At 37.8% G+C, this 23,557-nt stretch overlaps 1 protein-coding gene across 12 annotated transcripts in view; it reads right to left on the bottom strand.

Annotated features, from left to right (window-relative positions):
* PTPRQ (protein tyrosine phosphatase receptor type Q) overlaps positions 1-23,557 on the bottom strand; it is a 295,980-nt gene that overhangs the window by 174,641 nt on the left and 97,782 nt on the right. For all 12 annotated transcript variants that reach the window (XM_086398851.1, XM_086398846.1, XM_086398848.1 and 9 more), the window contains exons 29-34: positions 22,349-22,510; positions 22,071-22,250; positions 21,373-21,480; positions 20,958-21,239; positions 8,591-8,773; positions 8,139-8,240 (exon numbers count right to left, since the gene is read on the bottom strand). In XM_086398851.1, the coding sequence (XP_086254977.1) occupies positions 8,139-8,240; positions 8,591-8,773; positions 20,958-21,239; positions 21,373-21,480; positions 22,071-22,250; positions 22,349-22,510 (1,017 nt within the window). The remainder of the gene's footprint in view (positions 1-8,138; positions 8,241-8,590; positions 8,774-20,957; positions 21,240-21,372; positions 21,481-22,070; positions 22,251-22,348; positions 22,511-23,557) is intronic.

Here is a 23,557-nt window from a genome sequence, read left to right as displayed (position 1 = left end):
GCCAGGCTCCTCTGTCAGAGAGGGGGTTCTCCAGGCAGGAATACTGGAGCGTATTGGCCAATACTGGTTGCCATACCCTTCTAGAGCACTGTATTCCCTGCTGCCTTAGCCACCAACCCCCTGAGTATCTGGTGCTGCCAGAGCCCCTGCGACCCAAGCAGCTGCACCACCTCCACACCTGGTCCTCACGGGGCAAACCCAAGCTCTCCAGGAAAGCCTCAGGAGCTAAACCCTTATAGACGACCCACATGTAGAGGTGGAAATAAAACCACAATTGAAACCCAGGGGCAGTGTGGCTAAGGAAGAAGACCCAAAACGTTCCCAACAGCCATACAAGGTGCAGACTAAATCCACATGGTCAACTGGCAAACTCTGTGTCTACGGAATATATAAAAGGTCACTGAGAGCTCCCACAAAAGAAAACACACTAGCTCTGATAGCTGTGGACACTGGAGGCAAGAACACACAGAAGTCGGACCAGATTAGAATCTGAGCTGCCCCCACAGCAGGTCCAGAGATCAGCACAGTATTGGAGGGCATCCTAGGGAGGTAAGATGAACTGTGACTCCCAGCGAGGTGAAGGACTCTGACAGCAGTGACTCAAGAAAAGCATTTATTATTCTTATGTTTTGACTTGTTCTGTAGATTCTTTTGGAATTTTTCTTTTTTTTTCCCTTCCCCCCCCCTCTGTTGTAGTTGTTGATTTTATTGGCAATATGAAATCTAATTAAGCTTTTGAGCTTTTTTTTTTCTTCTCAGACACATGTTTTAGTTGTTATAAACCTCTGCCCCTACATTGGGCTTTTGCAGTTCTGTGGAATTTTTTTCTCTTTTTTAATTTTAATTTTTAATTTTTTAAACCTATTATATTTTTTCTACATTTATTCCTTTGTTTGCTTTTTCTACTGTTCTTTTCCCCTTGCAGTTCATCTTTAATGTATACAAATCTTTATCTATCTCTATTTAACTTTTCATATCTATTCTTTCTTTCCTTTCCTCTCATATTTGTTAGTTTTATTTTCATTGCTTTATTCCTCAATTGGCACCTTGCTTTAGTTTTGTTTTCTAGTTTGTGCTTCAGTTAGTTTTGTTCTGGTAGATATAACTTTTGCTTTCCTTTGTTCGCCAGGTCAATCTATTGTACTTTATTTTTGTTGGACTGTTTTGATTTTGCTTATGGGTATATATGTATATGTGTATATTCAGTCACACTTCTTATTGCTGTTATAAACTTCTGCCTCCATGTTGGACTTTTGCAGTTCTATGGAATTTTTCTTTTTTCTTTCTTCTTCTTCTTTTTTATAATTTTAATTTTTAATTTTTTAAACCTATTATATTTTTTCTACATTTATTCCTTTGTTCGCCTTTCCTACTGCTCTTTCCCCCTTGCAGTTAATCTTTAATGTATACAAATCTTCTTCATGTACCTCTATTTAACTTTGCATATCTATTCTTTCTTTTCTTTCTTTCCTTTCCTCTCAACATATTTGTTAGTTTTGTTTTCATTGCTTTATTCCCCACTTGGCACCTTGCTTTAGTTTTGTTTTCCAGTTTGTGCTTTAGTTAGTTTTGTTCTTAACAGGTAAATATAATTTTTTATTTCCTTTGTTCGCTGGGTCAATCTACTATTTGACTTGGGTTTATGTGTATATTCCATTATTTTAAGTATTATTTGGCTGATTTTGTAACTGTCATTTTCCTGGGGTTCACTTTGGTTTCTCATTTTTGGATATTTGTTTTAATCTCACTTAATGCCATAACAAACCACTTGTGGGATCTTCGTTCCTGACCAGAGATAAAGCCCTGAGCCTTTGGAGTGGGAGCACTGACTCCAAGACCCTAGACTACCAGAGAACTAACCCTGCTGCTGCTGCTGCTGCTGCTAAGTTGCTTCAGTCGTGTCCGACTGTGTGTGACCCCATAGACAGCAGCCCACCAGGCTCCCCTGTCCCTGGGATTTTCCAGGCAAGAACACTGGAGTGGGTTGCCATTTCCTTCTCCAATGCATGCAAGTGAAAAGTGAAAGTGAAGTCGCTCAGTCGTGTCCAACTCTTAGCGACCCCATGGACTGCAGCCCACCAGGCTCCTTTGTCCATGGGATTTTCCAGGCAAGAGTACTGGAGTGGGGTGCCATTGCCTTCTCTGGAACTAACCCTAAGGAGTATCAAATAGTGAGAACTCACACAAAGGAAACCACTTGAATACAAGACCCGGCATCACCCAACCACCAGTAGCACCCTGTGCAGGGCACCTCATCTAAAGGACAAACAAAACAAAAATACAAACCCAATCATTAGAAGACAGGATTACCACCTCACTCAGCCTTGCCCACCAGAGGAAAAACAAAGAAACAAACAAAATCTCAGCACAAATCTCACCCTACACAAACAACTGGACCAACCTTGGGAGGGCAGAAACCAAAAGGAAGAAAGAAGTCAACCTTGAAGACTGGGAAAAGGAGACCTCAAACACAAAAAGTTAAAAAAAATAATGAAAAGGCAGAGAAATACTACACAAATGAAGGAACAAACTAGAAACACAGAAGTCCAAATAAAGAGGAAATAGACAAACTACCTGAAAAAGAATTCAGAATAATGATAGTAAGATGATCAAAAACTCTGAAAATAAAATGCGGAAAATGCAAGAATCAATTAATAAAACCTAGAAGAATTAAAGAATAAACATACAGAGACAAACACCACAATTACTGAAATTAAAAATACTCTAGAAGGAATCAATAGCAGAATATCTGAAGCAGAAGAACGAATCAGTGAACTGGAAGATAAAATGTTGGAAATAACTTCTAAAGAGCAGGACAAAGTAAAAAGAATGAAAAGAACTGAGGATAGCCCAGAGACCTCTGGGAGTATATCAAATGCACCAACTTTCAAACTACAGGGGTTCCAGAAGAAGAGAAAAAGAAAGGATATGGAAAAATTTTGAAGAGATTATAGTTGAAAGTTTCCTCAACATGGAAAAGGAAATAGTCACTCAAGTCCAAGAGGCACATACAGGATAAACCCAAGGAGAAACATGCCAAGACACATACTAATCAAACTAACAAAGACTAAATACAAAGAAAGAATATTAAAAGCAGCAAGGGAGAAGCAACAAGTAACATACAAAGGAAACCCAATATGCTTAACAGCTGATCTTTCAGCAGAAACTCTGCAGGCCAGAAGGGAATGGCAGGATATATTTAGAGTACTGAAAGGGAAAAATCTACCCAGCAAGGATCTCATTCAAAATTGATGGAAATACAAAAAGCTTTTCAGACAAGCAAGAGAATTCACTACCACCAAACCAGCTTTACAACAAATGTTAAAGGGACCTATATAGTCAAGAAGTACAAGAGAAGAAAAAAGATCTACAAAATCAACTCCAAACAAGAAAATGGCAATAGGAACATATATATCAATAATTACTTTAAATGTAAATGGATTAATGCTCCAACAAAAAGACACAGACTGGCTGAATGGATTCAAAAACAAGACCCATATATATGAACTGTCTACAAGAAACCCACTTCAGACCTAAAGACACATAGAGACTGAAAGTGAGAGGATGGAAAAATATATTCCATGCAAATGGGAAGCAAAAGAAAGCTGGAGTAGCAATCCTCATATCAGACAAAATAGATCTTAAAATAAAGAATATTACAAGAGATAAGGAAGGACACTACATAATGATCAAGGGATCAGTCCAAGAGGAAGACATAAAAATTGTAAATATCTATGCACCCAATACAGAAGCACCTCAATACATAAGACAAACTCTGACAGACATAAAAGGAGAAATTGACAGCAACACAATGATAGTAGGAGACTTAAACACCCCACTCACACCAATGGACAGATCATCAAAACAGAAAGTTAATAAGGAAACACAAGTCTTAAATGATACATTAGATGAGATGGATCTGATTGATATCTTCAGGGCATTCCATCCAAATGCAAAAGAATACACCTTCTCAAGTGCACATGGACTATTCCCCAAGATAGACCACATCTTGGGTCATAAATCAAACCTCAATAAATTTAAGAAAATTGAAATCGTTATTTAAGAAAATTGAAATCGTTATCAAGCATCTTCTCCAACCACAACGCTATGAGACTAGATATCAATTACAAGAAAAAAAGTGTAAGAAACACAAACACATGGAGATTAAACAAGACATTTCAACACATAATCACCAACAGGTTACTGAAGAAATCAAAAAATTTCTAGAAACAAATGACGATGAAAACATGACAACTCAAAACCTATGGGATGCAGCAAAAGCAGTTCTAAGAGGATGTTTATAGCAATACAATCCCACCTCAAGAAACAAGAAAAACATCGAACAGACAACCTAACTTTACAGCTAAAACAACCGGAAAAAGAAGAACCACAACAAAAATTTAATAGGAGGAAAGAGAAATTTATTTCTGAGCAGAAATAAATGAAAATGAAATGAAAGAAACAATAGTAAAGATAAATAAAAATAAAAGCTGGTTCTTTGAGAAGATAAACAAAATTGACAAACCTCTAGCCAGACTCATCAAGAAAAAAGAGAGAAGAATCAACAAAATTAGAAATGAAAAAGAAGAGGTTACAACAGACAACGCAGAAATACAAAGGATTATAAGAGACTATTATGAACATCTATAAGGCAATAAAATGGATAACCTGGAAGAAATGGACAGATTCTTAGAAAAGTTCAATATTCCAAGATTGAACCAGGAAGAAGAAATTATGAGCAATCCAATTACAAGCACTGAAATTGAAGCTGTGATCCAAAATCTCTGAAAAAACAAGCCCAGGACCAGATGGCTTAACAGGAGACTTCTATCAAACATTCAGAGAAGAGCTAATGCCTATCCTTTTAAAACTCTCTCAAAAAATAGCAGAGGGAGCAACACTACCAAATTCATTCTACAAGGCCACCATCACCCTGATACCAAACCCAGACAAAGACAACACAAATAAAGAAAACTACAGGTCAATATCACTGATGAACATAGATGCAAAAATCCTCAACAAAATTTTAGCAAAGAGAATTCAGCAACGCATCAAAAAGCTCATACACCATGATCAAGTTGGGTTTATTCCAGGGATGCAAGAATTCTTCAATATACGCAAATCAATGTGATACACCATATTAACAAATTGAAAGAGAAAAATCATATAGTAATCTCAATAGATGCAGAAAAAGTCTTTGACAAAATTCAGCACTCATTTATTATTAAAACTCTTCAAAAATGTGCATAGAAGGAACCTACCTCAACATAGTAAAGGCCATAAATGATAAGCCTACAGCAAGCATTATTCTCAATAGCGAAAAACCAAAAGCATTTCCCCTAAGATCAAGAACAAGACAAGGGTGTCCACTTGCACCACTATTATTCAACATAGTTTTGGAAGTCCTAGCTACAGCACTCAGAAAAGAAAAAGAAATAAAAAGAATCCAGATCGGAAAAGAAGAATTAAGGCTCTCACTGTTTGCAGATGATATGATACTATACATAGAAAACCCTAAAGATAGTATTAGAAAATTACTAGAGCTATTCATTGAATTTGGCAAAGTTGCAGGATACAAAATCAATACACAGAAATCACTTGCATTTCAATACACTAACATTGAAAAATCAGGCAGAGAAATTAAGGAATCAAGAACCTTCACCATTGCAACAAAAAGAATTAAATATGTAGGAATAAACTTACCTAAGGAGACAAAAGAAATATACACAGAAAATTATAAGACACTAATGAAAGAAACCAAAGATGACGTAAACAGATGGAGAGATATTCCATGTTCCTGGGTAGGAAGAATCAATACTGTGAAAATAACTACACTACCAAACACAATCTACAGATTCAGTGCAATCCCTATCAAATTACCAATGGCATTTTTCATAGAACTAGAACAAAAATTTTCACAATTCATATGGAAACACAAAAGACCCCAAATAGCCAAAGCAGTCTTGAGAAAGAAGAATCAAGCTGAGGTAATCAACCTTCCTGACTTCAGGTTATACTACAAAGCTACAGTCATGAAGACAGTGCAGCACTGACACAAAAACAGAAATACAGACCAATGGAACAATATAGAAAGCCCAGATATAAACCCATGACCTATGGGTACCTTATTTTTGACAAAGGGGGCAAGAATATACAATGTGGCAAAGACAGCCTCTTCGATAAATGATGCTGGGAAAACTGGACAGTTACATGTAAAAGAATGAAATAGAACACTTCCTAACACCATACACAAAGATAAACTCAAAATAGATGAAAAACCTAAATGTAAGACCAGAAACTATAAAACTCTTAGAGGAAAACATAAGCAGAACACTCAACAACATAAATCAAAGCAAGATCCTCTATATACCTGTGGCGGATTCATTTCGATATTTGGCAAAATTAATACAATATTGTAAAGTTTAAAAATAAAATAAAATTAAAAAAAAAACAAAAACAAAAGTAAACAAGTGAGACCTGATAAAAAGGAAACTATAAGCAAGGTGAAAAGACAACCCTAAGCATAGGAGAAAATAACAGCAAATGAAACAGCTGACAAAGGATTAATTTCCAAAATATACAAGCAGCTCATACAACTCAATGCCAGAAAAACAACCAACCCAATCAAAAAGTGGGGAAAAGACCTAAACAGACTTTTCTCCAAAGAAAACTCATGAAACAAACACACAAACATGGCTAACAAACACATGAAAAGATACTTAGCACCACTCATTATTAGAGAAATGCAAATCAAAACTACAAACTACAAAATCAACTCACACTGGTCAGAATGGCCATCATCAAAAAGTCTGCAAACAATAAATGCTGGAGAGGGTGTGGAGAAAAGGGAACGCTCTTGCACTGCTGGTGGGAATGTAAATTGATACAGCCAGTATGGAAGATGGTACAAGGTTCCTTTAAAAACTAGGAATAAAACCACCATATGACCCAGCAATCCCATTCCTGGGCATACACCCTGAGGAAACCAAAATTGAGAAAGACACAAGTATCCCATTGTTCCTTGCAGCACTATTTACAATAACTAGAACATGGAGGCAGCCTAGATTTCCATCGACAGATGACTGGATAAAGAAGTTGTGGTATATATTATTCAGCCATAAAAAGGAATGCATTTGAGTTAGTTCTGATGAAGTGGATGAACCTAGAACCTATTATACAGAGAGAAATGAGTCAGATAGAGAAAGGTAAATATTCTAACACGTATATATGGAATTTAGAAGAATGGTACTGACGAACTTATTTACAGGGCAGCAATGGAGAAACAGACAGAGAATAGACTTATGGCCATGGGGAGAGGGAAGCAGAGGGTGGGATGTATGGAGAGAGTAACATGGAAACTTACATTACCACATGTAAAATAGATAGCCAACGGGAGTTGGCTGTATGGCTCAGGAAACTCAAAGGGGCTCTGTATCAACCTAGAGGGTGGGATGGGGATGGAGATGGGAGGGAGGTTCAAAAGGGAGGGGATATCTGTATACTTATGGCTGATTCATGTTGAGGTTTGACAGAAAACGACAACATTCTGTAAAGCGATTATCCTGCAATAAAAAATAAATTTAAAAAATGCTGAAGGTTGACATAACAGAATCTACTACAAAACTTATTAAATGTCTATTCTTATGAATGTTAAAAGTGAAAAACATGGTTATAACATACCCAGATTGATGTTCAAGCTATGTGCACCAAAATTTTAGCCTTAAAAATTCCCATGGGAAAAAAATTACTGATTTTTTCACAGAGTATGAATGAGTTAAGAATAAAAAAATGCATTTTACACCTGATGTTACTGAACATAAATATGACTTTGCAAGCTTCTTTTAAACCATGACAATGAAATATCAATATAAAGCTGATGCAGCACGTAAGTTGGAGAAGGAAATGGCAACCCACTCCAGTGTTCTTGCCTGGAGAATCCCAGGGATGGCGGAGCCTCGTGGGCTGCCATCTATGGGGTTGCACAGAGTCGGACACGACTGAAGCGACTTAGCAGCAGTAGCAGCACATAAGTGCTACTCAAGGCAAGGAGAATTCTTATACTATATCTTCATTTTATATACATGTTTTTTGAAACGTGACAGATTAAAAATTTATCAACTCTTCACTGCTATATTTACCATCTTCTTCAGTAAGCACATTTACGGGTGCACTCCGAATTCCTTCACCTTTGAGTGTACTAGCTGACACCTCAATTGTATACTGCGTGTACTTCTTCAGTCCTAAATAGAAATAAGATAGATAAGACTTACAAAATAACCTTTAATTATATGCAGAAAAAAAAAACTATGAAATGTTTCTTAACAACCTTCCAAAAGTAAAAACTAAGTGAAAATGTAGTTCTTGGAACAGTAACTCCTATTATGAAGACAGAACAATGTAGAAAAATGTGGAAAAGAACTGAGTCTTCTTTCACGTGATCTGCAATAAACTCCTACCTTATTGAACCAAAGAGCCGGAACTGTCACACTCTGTATAAAACTAACTACACTTCTCACTTACAACAACAAGCTGATGATTTGTGGTCACTCGGTCAAAACAAACATAAATATCCAACATTATATTTTTTTACCTTTAATATTCTGGACCAAAGAAGTTGTATTTATCGTTCTTTCCTCATTTCCATTACTTTTCATTATATAAATCGTATATTTTTGTATAATTCCATTGGGACTACTTGGAGGGAAGAATGACAGCTCAATCTCTCCAGAGGAAATATTTTTGTAAGTAATATTTTCTGGTGCACTATCAGGCACTAAAAAAAAAAAATTATATATATAGCATAAACAATTCTATGCTAATAATGTATTCTGCTGATGTTTTCACCCCAAAGGTCTAGGATACACACACATATACACACTTGTCAAGTCACTTCAGTCATGTCTTACTCTTTGTGGCCCAGGGACTGTAGCCCACCAGGCTCCTCTGTCCAAGGGGATACTCCAGGCAAGAATACTAGAGTTGGTAGCCACGCCCTCCTCCAGGGGATCTTCCCAACCCAGGGATCGAACATGCATCTCCTGTGGCTCCTGCATTTCAGGGGGATTCTTACCACTGACCCAGCAGGAAAGCCCCCCCCACCCCCACACACACACATCAGAAGTTTCACTAGAATGCAATTATAATAAATATCCTAAATGTAGAAAAATATGGGTATATTATAGCACTTGCAACTGTGCAAGAAAATTTTCATCTCAAAGAAAATTCATACTACAACTCTACAGAATAAAGTTTATTGAATGTTGCTGCTGCTGCTGCTAAGTCGCTTCAGTCGTGTCCGACTCTATGGGACTCCATAGACGGCAGCCCACCAGGCTTCTCTGTCCCTGGGATTCTCCAGGCAAGAACACTGGAGTGGGTTGCCATTTCCTTCTCCAATGCATGCAAGTGAAAAGTGAAAGGGAAGTCGCTCAGTCGTGTCCGACTCTTAGCGACCCCATGGACTGCAGCCTACCAGGCTCCTCTGTCCATGGGGTTTTCCAGACAAGAGTACTGGAGTGGGTTGCCATTGCTTTCTCGTATTTTTTATCAAAATACTTGAGACTATACTAAACTGTCTTCCTGAGCAGAACATGCAGATACAGTGGTCCCATGGTACATGCAGGGAAATGGTTCCAGGGCCCCCATGCCCCCATCCCTTTCATGGATACCAAGCTCCAAGGATGCTCAAGTCCCTTATATATAATTGCACAGTATTTGCATAGAACCTAACAACATTCTCCTGTATACTTTAAATCGTCTCTAGATTATTTATAATACCTAATACAATGGATTAGGTAAATAATTGTAAATACAATGGAAATGCTATGTAAATAGTTGCCTGCCAGCAGGCAGGAAATTTAAGTTTTGCTTTTTAGAACATTTTTTCTGCAACTTTTTTTCAAATACTTTCAATGAACAATTGGTTGAATCTGTGAATTCAGGGCCCCCAGGTACAGGCTAACTGTACAAGAAGGAGAACTTGAAAACACTTAAAAATTGATCTGTCTTTCATTAATAATAACATATAAATGGTTAATAGATTAGTTTTGATACACAATATGATCTATGACAAGGCAAGGATCCTCTGCTAGATAAAAGGAAAGGATATAATAACCTGGTAACAAAACAGTCTCCTAAGGATGTGTGTGCTTAGTCACTCATTCTTGTCCGACTCTTTGTGACCTCCTAAACCGTAGCCTGCCAGGCTTCTCTGTTCATGGGATTTTCCGGGCAAGAATACTGGATGGATTGCCATTTTCTTCTCTAGGAGATCTACATGACCCAGGGATCAAACCTGCATTTCTTGTTTCTCTTGCATTGCAGGTGGTTTCTTTACCCATTGAGCCCTCAGGGAAGCCCAAGGATACAATTTATCAATAAATAAAATACGAGTTTCCTGTATCTATTAATGCTTTTATTATATTGAATGTAATGGACACAAAATGGTTCTCTACATATAATCAACTGTTAATACTACATGTGGGATTCCAAGTCTAGAAAACTGGATATTGGAAAAGCTACACTAAATGAATGATCATTATAATTAAAAGAAGTAAAACTTTACATAAAAATTAACCTTTTTCTTGTAAGGAATTGCAGAGCCGGCAAAGAAGTAAGAAATCTATGGTGGACTAAAAACAAATACAAAAAACAAACAAACAAACAAACAAAAGTAAAAATAGGAGTCCTGATATGCTGGAACTAAAGCCTGCTCTGACTTACAGGGTAATGGTCAATCCTGGTGACTTTGAGTTTCTGTATTAACTGCTGTGTGGAGAGCCAGAAAAAGAAGATAAAACCCTGGGCCATAAGAAGGGTAAAAAATATCCCTGCATCAAGTGTTGAATCCCCAAAGAATGCAATTTCAACAAGACCCATGACACAGGCCAATTCTGGGGGCACTTTGAATTCTTCAGAAGAGTTGAAGAGAACCTGAGCGGTTCTTCCTAGACTTGTGCAATGTGGTATGTTCACTCTCACAGAGCAAGGAGTGAGAAGGAAACCTACCAAGAAAAAGAGGACAGAAAAGTAATATTTTTCCTCTTATCATGCCTCTGGATGAGAGGTGGAATAGGAAAAAAGAAAAAAAAAAAACTATGCATTGTTGGAACTGTAAGCCTATCCCTATGAGCATACGTGGCTCAAATCCGTGGAACATATATAATCACTTAGAACCAACATGGAACAATGGACTGATTCAAAATTGGGAACAGAGTATGTCAAAGTTGTATAGTGTCACCCTACTTATTTAACCTAGATGCAGAGTACATTGTGTGAGATGCTGGGCTGGATGAACACAAGCTGGAACCAAGACTGCCAGGAGAAATATTAATAATCTCAGATAGCCATTTGACACCACCCTAATGGCAGAAAGCAAAGAAGAATTAAAGATACTCTTGATGAAGGTGAAAGAAGAGAGTGAAAAAGCTGGCTTACAACTCGGCATTCAAAACATGAAGATCATGGCATCTGGTCCCATCACTGCATGGCAAATAGATGGGGAAACAATGGAAACAGTGATAGACTTTATTTTCTTGGGCTCCAAAATCACTGCGGACGGTGACTGCAGCCATGAAATGGAAAGATGCTTGGTTTTTGGAAGAAAAGTTATGACAAATCTAGACAGCATATTAAAAAGCAGAGACATTACTTTGCCGACAAACATCTTTATAGTCAAAGCTATGGTTTTTCCAATAGTCGTGTATAGGTGCGAGAGCTATACAATAAAAAAGGATGGTGGTGGGATTTAGCTTCTAGGTCATGTCTGATTCTTGTGACCCCATGGACTGTAGCCTGCCAGGTTCCTCTGTCCATGGGATTCTCCGGGCAAGAATACTGGAGGGGCTTGCCATTTCCTTCTTCAGGGGATCTTCCTGACCCAGGAATCAAACCCAGGTCTCCTGCATTGCAGGAGATTCTTTACCTACTGCAGACTGTTTACATTTACCATTGCAGACGCTTTACCAACTAAGCTACAAGTGAAGACCAAGAAAGGATGAGGGCCAAAAAATTGAGGCCTTCAAACTGAAGTGCTGGAAGAGACTCTTGAGAGTCCCTTGGACAGCGAGGAGATCGAACCAGTAAATTGCAAAGGAAATCAACCCTGAATATTCATTTTTTTAAATTTTATTTTATTTCACTTTACAATATTGTATTGGTTTTGCCATATATCAAAATGAATCTGCCAAAGGTATACATGTGTTCCCCATCCTGAACCCTCCTCCCTCCTCCCTCCCCATACCATTTGAAGGACTGATGCAGAAGATCCAATACTTTGGCCACCTGATGGGAAGAGATAACTTGTTGGAAAAGATCCTGATGCTGGGAAAGATTGAAGACAGGAAGAAAGGGGACAACAGAGGATGAGACAGTTGGATAGCATCACCAACTCAATGAACATGAGTTTGAACAAGCTCCAGGAGTTGGTGATGGACAGGGAAGCCTGGTGTGCTGCAGCCCATGGGGTCGCAAAGAATCGGACACAACTGAGCGACTGAACAACAAATATAGCCTGAAAAGACCTCTACTTTAGAATAGAAATTAAAATGAATTTGTAATACTGAGTTGCCATTCAGTTCAGTTCAGTCACTCAGTCGGGTCCAACTCTTTGCAACTCCATGAATCACAGCACGCCAGGCCTCCCTGTCCATCACCATCTCCCGGAGTTCACTCAAACTCACGTCCATGGAGTTGGTGAGGCCAACCAGCCATCTCATCCTCTGTCGTCCCCTTTTCTTCCTGCCCCCAATCCCTCCCAGGATCAGAGTCTTTTCCAATGAGTCAACTCTTCACATGAGGTGGCCAAAGTACTGGAGTTTCAGCTTTAGCATCATTCCTTCCAAAGAAATCCCAGGGCTGATCTCCTTCAGAATGTACTGGTTGGATCTCCTTGCAGTCCAAGGGACTCTCAAGAGTCTTCTCCATCACCACAGTTCAAAAGCATCAATTCTTTGGCACTCAGCTTTCTTCACAGTCCAACTCTCATATCCATACATGATCACAGGAAAAACCATAGCCTTGACTAGATGGACCTTTGTTGGCAAAGTAATGTCTCTACTTTTCAATACGCTATCTGTTGCTGCTGTTAAGTCACTTCAGTCATGTCCGACTCTGTGCGACCCCGTAGACGGCAGCCCACCAGGCTCCCCCGTCCCTGGGATTCACCAGGCAAGAGCACTGGAGTGGGTTGCCATTTCCTTCTCCAATGTGTGAAAGTGAAAAGTGAAAGTGAAGTCACTCAGCCATGTCAGACCCTTAGCGACCCCATGGACTGCAGCCTACCAGGCTTCTCCATCCATGGGATTTTCCAGGCAAGAGTACTGGAGTGGGTTGCCACTGCCTTCTCCAATATGCTATCTAGGTTGGTCATAACTTTCCTTCCAAGGAGTAAGCGTCTTTTAATTTCATGGCTGCAGTCACCATCTGCAATAATTTTGGAGCCCAAAAAAATAAAGTCTGACACTGTTTCCACTGTTTCCCCATCTATTTCCCAGGAAGTGATGGGATAAGATGCCATGATCTTCATTTTCTGAATGTTAAGCTTTAAGCCAACTTTTTCACTCTCCTCTTTCACTTTCATCAAGAGGCTCTTTGGTTCCTCTTCACTTTCTGCCATAAGATTGGTGTCCTCTGTATATCTGAGGTTATTGGTATGTCTCCCGGCAATCTTGATTCCAGCTTGTGCTTCTTCCAGTCCAGCGTTTCTCATGATGTACTCTGCATAGAAGTTAAATAAGCAGGGTGACAATATACAGCCTTGACGTACTCCTTTTCCTATTTGGAACCAGTCTGTTGTTCCATGTCCAGTTCTAACTGTTGCTTCCTGACCTGAATATAGGTTTCTCAAGAGGCAGGTCAGGTGGTCTGGTATTCCCATCTCTTGAAGAATTTTCCACAGTTTATTGTGATCCACACAGTCGCCATTATTTAAAAACAATTAGCAGAAGCAAACACACATTCTCTCTGAAGAAACTCAACTTTAACTTAGGTCACAATTAGAAAAGTGATACCAATTGAAAAACTACTGGAATTCTCTACCCAGAAAAATTAACAAGAGCAAAATACAAACACAGTCAGCCAATCAGAAACAGAGAGAAAGCCATCAGTGTAATCTCACTAGCTGAAACTGTAAGCAATACATTTACACAGAAACATACTTGCAGGAGATGAAAGACCGTAGTTGGAAAGATAATGGTTTAAAATTGCCTTCATAGAACAATAATGATTAACTTGTGGTTTAAACAATATAAACTAGATATATATTTTTTCATTGCCAATACTCATAATGCCATTACAAGTTCTTTTCCTTCAAGATTAAGAATTCAACCTTTTTATTGGTATTCTAAATACAATGGATATAAATATGCTACTAATAAATTTAGTAAAGAAAATTCAGAAGCCTTGAAAATATAGAAAAGTAACCCTCACCCCCACTGTTACCTGTTATGGAGTGTATTGCATCTAAGGCAGACTTACCAGGAAAAACTTCCATAAAAACGCAGACATTTCTAAAACTTTGGGAAGAACTTTAATACAGCTTGATATAACAATATAATCCTACAATCCTTCCCCAAATATTCAAAATCTTCCCTAGTATCTTCCTAACCAACACATTAAATTGAGAAAAATCCTCAACAAGTACTCTGGCTCCTTAACCTTCTGGCTCTTAGTGAAATCTTAAAACTGCTTGAGAATACAACATAGCACTCGGATTGGCAGCTATTTGTTTTTTTCTCATCATCTCTGTAACCATAGGGCCTAGAACCCTTTCCGTATCGAGATCTGTTCTTTCCTCTTCCTGACCCTTCCTTTAAGACAATCATCCAGTGGATCTCTGCCATTTCTCTAAACATCTTAAAAATGCAGTCACCTGACAATTGACCTCCTCTCTACCACTGTGAGATGTCAAATAGATGGAAATAACCCTGTAACTCCCTAGACTCTGAATTCCTTGAGCTCCACATTCCAATATTTTTTTCCTCTGCCTCACTCTAATCAGCAGCCTTCATGGCAACACCTGAGGCCTTCATTACCAAAAACTGCCAATATTCCTCTCTTTGGCAACTATCTACGTCTCCAGCTGACTGACCACTATATTGTCAATTCAACAAGTCAATGACCCTCATCAAGTCTTTACTGTCCATCACCACCCTTAACGTCCTCATCTCCCTGCTTACTCAGGTCAGACAGTCTATCACTAAAATCACTCCCTAGCAATCTCCATCAACTCCTTTTTCTATCTTACTTTTCTGGCAAAATTTCAACGTTGGTTAAACTGAACTCAGGGCTAGTCTACACCCGCAATGCAACAGGTGACCATGTCTGAATAAAATTCCACTCCATGCTGACTAGCCTTACTTTAATTTATAACCTCAAATCTCAATCTTTTTCCAGCACTTGGCAGCCTATCTATTTTTCAGTTAATCAGTCTTCTACTCTGTTATGCTTGTTTTCACCATCTTCTTTCTCCACAAACATCCAGTATCTCCTCCCTCTCTTTATTCAAACCTGAGAAGCCTGCTTCTAATTTCATCGAGAAAATAAAAACACTCAAAGAGGACTGTATATTTTCCTACCACTCATCTTCAACTGCCTTCTTATCTAAAACCTAGTCCGTTTCTGCACTAAATTCCATTCCATCTACCTAATTAGACTTTAGACTTGACGTTTTTTCCTCTCTGTTGTATTTTTAGTTTTTCTCTCTTCACTGAATTATTTCTATCATGATATATACATTGTATGGGGCTTCCCTGGTAGCTCATCAGGTAAAGAATCCGCCTGCAAGCAGACCCTGGTTCAATCCCTAGGTTGGGAAGATCCCCTGGAGGAGGGCATGGCAACCCACTCCGGTATTGTTGCCTGGAGAATCCCATGGACTGAGGAGCCTGGTGGGCTCGCAAAAAGTCATACAGGACTGGGTGACTAAGCAAAGCACACGCACACACACAAACACACACACATCATACACACATGAACACACATTAGTTATTGCTCTCTTCTGTCCTCCACTCTATATCCACAGTTCTCAAATCTTCCCTTTACCCATTTTCTCCCCTTTCTTGCCTATCATGCTCTTTTAGCCCCACTTCAGTTAGGAATTTTCTCCTCATTTTTAACCATGAAACGTACTCTCATGGTGTCATCAATGACCTTCATCTTGCCAAACCACTAATCAATTACGTGCCATTGCTCTACTGTCAGGGGCTTCCCTGGTGACTCAGTGGTAAAGAATCTGCTTGTGATGCAGGAGACGCAAGTTCAATCCCTGGATCAGGAAGAGCCTCTGGAGAAGGAAATGGCCGCCCACTCCAATATTCTTGGCTGGGAAATCTCATGGACAGAGGAGCCTGTCAGGCTACAGTCCATGGGGTAGCAAGAGTCATACATGACTTAGTGACTAAACCACCATCACTTCACTGTCAGTAGCACTTGACGTAGGAAACAAATTGCTTCTAATTTAAAATATCTACTCATTTGACTTCCAAGACATGACCTTCTCCTGACTTTCCTCCGACCTCACTGGCCACTCCTGCTTAGTCCTTGATTGGCTCCTCCTTGACTTCCCAAAGTCTCCATGTCCTATTACCTGAGGACATAGCTGTATGCTTCTCTTCAACTCTATCTGCACTTACCCTGACATGATTTTATCGCAACCTGGACTTTGAACACCCAACATATGGTGATGCTTGTAGATTGTATATTCAACCCTGGATCCTTTCCATGAGTTTAAAACTTATTGCCCAGTTGCCTTCACGACAGGCACTTGAGTATTTCAAACATGTTCAAAACATGAACTCCTAAGATTTCTCCAACCTGATCTCCTCCCCAGACTTCCTCATTTCAGTAAATGGCACCTCAGTGACCAAGATGCTTAGGCCAAAACCTGATAGGAAATCTTGAGTTTCCTCTTTATTCCCACATCCAATATATTCAGAAGCAATCTTCTAAAACTGCAAAACATACCAAATTCTCATCACCTAATTCTCCAATAGCTTCACATTGAAATTAAACACCACATTCCTCAGTATGGCACCCATGAAGGTATGATCCACCTTTGCCTCTCTCTCTCTCTCTCTCATCTGCTAATTCTACCCCATAGCTCACACTGCTCACATGAGAGAAATGGTCTCCTCTTCCTCAGACATATCAAGAGCCTTCCCTCTTCAGGAACTTGGTAATTGCTATTCTTCCTCTGGAACATTTTCTTCCTTATCCTCATCTAAGTAAATCTCACACATTATTAATATCTCTAGGCAAATATAACCTCCTCAGAGAGGCCTTTTCTCAGTCTTGCATCTCAAATTGCCTGCTCATTCTTCCATAACTCTCTTTTCTTTCCCTGATATTTTTTCAAGGAATTTTCCAGTATCAAAAATCATATATATTATTTGTTTACTGCTTTATCTTCTCTGACCCTTCTAGAATGTTAAGCTCCAGGAAGACAGAAATCCGGCCTTATTTACTGCTGTAACTATAGTGCCTAGTTCAGTGGTAGTACATGATATGGAATCCATAACAAGTCTGTTCAGTGAATGAAAACCTGTGCTCAAGGTGGTATAGAACATATTTAAAACAAAGGAGAAATTTACATCTAAGGAAAGTAAGATTGAATTGAATAGCTCTTTAATTGCAAGGGAAAAAAGGAATTAGTGATGCTATGCTTGAACTTTATAAATCAGTATAACTTGGGATTTTGAAAAATTCTCATTGGAATTCGCTAACTTGTCCCTGTGGATTTACCTGCCTACCACCAGTAGTCAGGATATAAATATGCAGCCCTGACCCCAGGCTGACATCCTATGCGTTTTTATTCATTTCTCCTTACACCCATGCTGGATCTTCAGGGAAAATAAAGCAAGATAGATTTAATGACTTGGTGATTTTGGAGAGTAATCACATATTTAAATTTTTCTGAAATAGCATGGTGCTTCCAATTGTAGAAGTACCATATAAAATGGATAACTCATGAATGACAAGTAATTATTATATCAGTTGGAATAAGCTAGAGCTATTAAAAACTAAAAATAAAGAATAATTTAGTTTATGATCATCCTAAAATAGTGGGATGTTATCCTGGGTATGCCAGAAGATTATTGTTTGGCATAGATAGCTTTAATGTCACATATAGAAAGTAATAAAATGCCTTTCTTTAACATGAATAAATTTATACAGTCCCACACAAAGTTTTGATCAACAACTAAATTACAATCCCCTAGTATTATTGCCCCAATTCAGACTTACTCAAGGCAGTGGTTAAGGCTTACTGTAAAGAAAATTATATCTTAAAAAAAGAAAGGAAAGAAAATATACATATATAGATCATCAAAGGGTAATCTGTATGGGAACTTAAAGTTCTTTATGTGGTTATTGTGCCCTAAGTATAAGAAAATATAAACTAATCTCAAGTTTGTTTATTAAGTGCACATTCTATACTTAAAACACACACACAAGATCAATCCTATATTGATTTTTCCTGCTTGACACATGAGGATTTTACTTTCAAGCATTATAAAGTCTAATTCCCCAATCAAGATAAAACATCTGAACAAATAATTTACTCCTATTTGTAACTAGCAGCATTAACACTATTAATTAGTTGTAGTTGGCTTTTTTAGTTAGCTGAGTTAGCACAGCTCTCAATTTCTCATGAAACAGTATTGAAAAGTGGGATCTTGATTTTTAGAGTAAGAGTAGAGAGTGTATTTATTGTATTTAACAAGAACATTGATCCCTGGGAGTAAACAGTTGCTCCTGAGTACATTCTGCTTCAAATGACACCTTGAGATTGTGTTTAAAATTCTAGCTACCTCTGTTGCAAAAAGAACTCAAATTGGGGGTTCAATTGTATTAGATGTGATCTAGAGGAAAAGTCACTGATGCAGATTCCACTGCCTGTGAAACACCCAGTAATTAATATTAACTTTAGGAAGGTGGAAATTCATTTTCTTGTACAGTGCTAATAGAGCCCAGGGAAAGGTTGCTATAGTATAAATTATTTGCTGAATATTTCTTGAAAGGATGAACCTCGCAGACCTCAGTTTTTCATTAGGAATGCAGATAATAACACCTTATTGCTTTATTTTAGAATTAAAAAGGCAATGTTTATGAAAGTCAAGAAGTATGTTGCAGGTACTTAAAATATGCTTCTTTCCTTGACATGGTGCAAAATGAAACCAGGTAGAGACTTTTCTCAAAAATACTTATTTTCCATATATTTATAAAAGCAATGAAGCATGCTAATACATATAATAACAATTATTTTGCACCATAATATACAATTTATGATAATTTTTAAAAAACGCTCTTTTCATTACTCATTCCTGCCATTACAACTGTTGTCATCCCTATGGACTGTTTTATATCATTTCATTTTATTAATTTATGTGACAGTCTCAAGAGGATGAAAAGTGAAAAAAAAGTGTCAGTCGCTCAGTTGTGTCCGACTCTTTGTGACCCCATGGACTGTAGCCCCACCTCAGACTCCTCTGTCTGTGAAATTCTCCAGGCAAGAATACTGGAGTGGGTTGCCATTCCCTTCACCAGGGGATCTTCCCAACCCAGGGATCGAACCCAGATCTCCTGCATTGCAGATGGATTCTTTACCATCTGTGTCATCCTCTATGGTCAATTTTATATCAATTTATTTTATTAATCTCTGTGACCAGTCTCAAGAGAGTATTTTTGCCCAAAGGTAAGCTGGTTTACTAGATCCCTGATTCCTCAAGGTCAGAGACAGGGCCTCACCTACAGCATCTGGATGAACCATAAGAAATTGCTGATATTTAGCTAATTATGATGTATAGGAACAGTGACTCCAATCGTCAGCCAGTAGCTAGTCAACAAATATTTATTTTTTTAAATGTAGGGATAAAATAGTAACTTTACATTTAGTTTTAATTCTAGGCATGTGCTACAGAGTTGGCCTAAAAGTGATGCTCCAATATATGTTTATAAGCATAATATAAACAATGCACTAAGATCATCAGGCAAATGTCTTACATTGTGCTATTTGCTCTTGTACACTGAAACTGAAACACTATTAATTCTCTGCTTACATTATTTCATTTATATGGGATACACACCCTGGCCACAACAAACCTATATAATGTCCATTCCACCTGATTCTTTAAGATTAAGGTCAAATGCTACCTCCTTTGTAAGGCTTCCCAGGCATGTCCTTTCTGTGCTCCGACTCTACACCTCTGGCTATATATATACACTCAAGAATGTATATAGATATACACACATACATAGACAGATGTATAGAGTTTACACGTATTAAGTCTATATACATCTATGGGCTTCCCAGGTGGCTCAGATGGTAAAGAAGCTGCCTGAAATGCAGGATACCTGGATTATACATCTATAGATATATATCTACTTACATCTTTACATATGTGGCTCAGACAGTAAAGAATGGGTTTGATCCCTGGGTCGGGAAGATCCCCTGGAGAAGGAAATGGCAACCCACTCCAGTGGTGGGCTACAGTCCATGGGGTCGCAGAGTGGGACACGACTGAGCGACTAACACACGCACACACACACACATTTATACATATATATGTATAAATTTAGATATATCTATAGATAGATGCCTATGGATGTATACAGAATTTATATAGATTATATATAGTATAGGATTCTATTCTTATGAATGTGTCTCTGCTATTTCCTAGTTTCAAAGCAACCTAATTTATAGGTACACTGAAAGGACTTCTGATTTCTCAAGATACTTTCTTTGAAAAAAAGAACACTGACATTTATTCTGGAGTTCCCTTATATGTAAATCAGATTTTAAAAACTTACACAAGTCTTTTCCCACGCCTTCCCACAAAGATCATATAAATTCCTGGATTATACAGAACAGAATGACAGACTTCAGGTTATGTAAAATATAAAACAATATGACAATTATCGGCCATGTTTACTTCATTAATATGTATGGGGAAAAAACTTACCAGTCTCAGAAGTTCTCACAGAAAGTACAGAAGATAACTGCTCGCCATGGCCAAATCTGGTATATGACCTTACAGAAACGTTATAGAGCGAGTAAGGTTTTAAGTCTCTTAAAATTATGTTTGTTGTTGAGGTGTTCTTCATGAATAAGGAATTTACATTTCTGTAGAGCACTTCATAGGCAACAATAATCCCATTGGGTTTCTCAGGTGGTGACCACTTCAAACTTATTTCACTAGCGGTAACATCGGTAACTTCAACATCTTGAGGTGACGACTCTGGTTCTGGGGGAAAAAACCAATGTGTATATTTTTTCATGTTTATCGCTTCAGACACTAAAGGCAGCATGAGGTAGATGACAGTAAGCATGCAACACCACTTGCTTCTTCTTATTAAAACTGCACCTAACATTCTTACCATCTTCTGGAGTTCTCACGAAGATGTCATTTGCTTCGGACAAAGAACTTTCTCCAACAGTGGTTGAGGCAGCCACTCTCATTTTATATCTTGTGTATTTCTTTAACCCTGTAAGGAAAATAGGCCATTTGTTCAAAGTCCCCAGAATACTATTCCTGGATTAGTGCCATTTAACACAAGACTAGTGAAAATAACTTATCTGGGAGACTGGTTCTTTAAATCAGCCTCCTATAATCCCAATCTCCCAAACTTCCTTGGTATGGGAGACTTCCATCTTGATGAGGTTTTAGTTCTCTCCTAAAATATCAAGGCAGTGGTCTGAGACTGAAGAAACAATTTTTGGCACACTGCAAGGAATGTAGCTGATTTGGCACAAACACCACGTCAGCTCAATTACTTCAGCTGATGGTCACATTCAGTCAATACAGAGTTATTTTGACGCACCAGGCATAAAATTCCGTAGATCAAGTATATTCTTAGGATACCTGTGGTCTGATGACTTTATTTGCAGATAAATATAGTGAAAGAAAAACAACATTTAATGAAGTTATTTCTGCAAGTATTTTTAAAGATATCCATGGGGAGCATAGCACAACAACGTCTGCAGTGATGGAACATGTACTCCGCAGTGTTTAATGGCATAGAGAGATGTGCGTTTTCCATCAGAATAAGAATGTCAAAACAAAATTCTGTTCTACCTGTTATGACAAAGTTGTTATCTATAGTAGTCATCTGGAATGCTCTGTTTGTATCCAGTTCCATTGCATAAATTGTATAATGAGTTATTTTTCCATTAGGATATTCTGGAGGATCCCAATATAACAAAATAGATGAAGAACTAATATTTTTATAGTTTATAACTTGAATGGAGCTTGGCACTTGAGAAGAAGAATGAAAAATTAATATGAATGAAAAGTATTACAATGTACCAGAGCAATATCTGCAGGTAACTATTTCAAAGGAAGTATATTCTTACCTTGCTCAAGCGTCCTAACACTGAGAACCGTTGGTGGTCCTTCTCCCATGATGGTGAAAGCAGATACACTAATCATATGCTCAGTGAAGGGTACGAGTCTCCTGATAACATAGGACAGCTGTTCAGCAGCAATGTCAGTGATATACTGATTCCTTGAAGTTCCTATTTGAAATCAGTTTTTTAAAAATTTTACAAGTATTTGACTTTGTGATCAAAATCATTTTTGCTTCCACAGTGAAATTTTAAACCCAATTTCACACTATCCATTAATCTCTCCATGTAATCCCTTATATGAAAGGTAGATACATAATTAAAAATAAATATACTGAATGTACTCCAATAACATATACAGACATTTTGTGCTCATAATATAATTTTGCTAGTTGTTATACACTATCCCAGAATAAGAGATTAGTGTTTTGAGAAAATATAACTTTCTAAAAAAGACAAGTTAGGAATTCTTTTCCTAAAAAACAACTGGGCAATATATCAAATTGAAATATTATAAGTCAGTGCTGCATTATGATATAAAAATCATGGAAATAAGATTTTATTTGGACTCAAAATCACCACACATTTGCTAAATCCATTAATGATTTAAAGCAAGTATGCTTATAAAACTGCCACGTAAATATATCTGGACAAGGATTTCAAAAAATCCCTATTTCAAAAAATAAGCTAGTTTTTTTTTAAAAAAAAAAACTTATTTGGACTGTGCACTTCCAACAGTGATAATTAGTGCTTAGGCCAAACAAAGTATTAAAAAAAAATCTGTATCAGAAATCATGGGCCTCTTAATTTTTAAGTGTCTTCTAAAAGTTGTCTTCTTTGCCCAGGAAAAACATGTCAGTAAATGAAATAAGCATATATTGAATGCAATGTGATACTTTTGCCAAATTCCACCATCAATATAAGAAATTTTAATTTGGAAGGGAACAAATACCAGATTAGAGAAAAAAGCAACAAGAGAAACCCTTTTTTCTCACTTAGCATTTTAGAAAAAACAGATAATTTAGATCTGTTTCTTCTAACCAAATATTTTTAATTCACTGTATATGACATTCTCCTTATAGAAACAATAAGATCCCTTGACCCTGAGTAGTCAGTGTACACACTAATGACATCACCACGTCACTGGGGTCACCTCCACCTGTTGATCACCCCATGCACTCGAGTTGTAACTTTCTGACCTATTTACCTTCAGTGACA

The sequence above is a fragment of the Bos grunniens genome, chromosome 5 (genome assembly GCF_055505025.1).
Source record: "Bos grunniens cultivar Pamir isolate PY7600 chromosome 5, Bosgru_T2T1.0, whole genome shotgun sequence".
In the NCBI taxonomy this organism is placed as follows: Eukaryota; Metazoa; Chordata; class Mammalia; order Artiodactyla; family Bovidae; genus Bos; species Bos grunniens.
The sequence above is the reverse complement of the archived record's forward strand: the minus strand, read 5'-3'. Positions and strand labels throughout refer to the sequence as shown.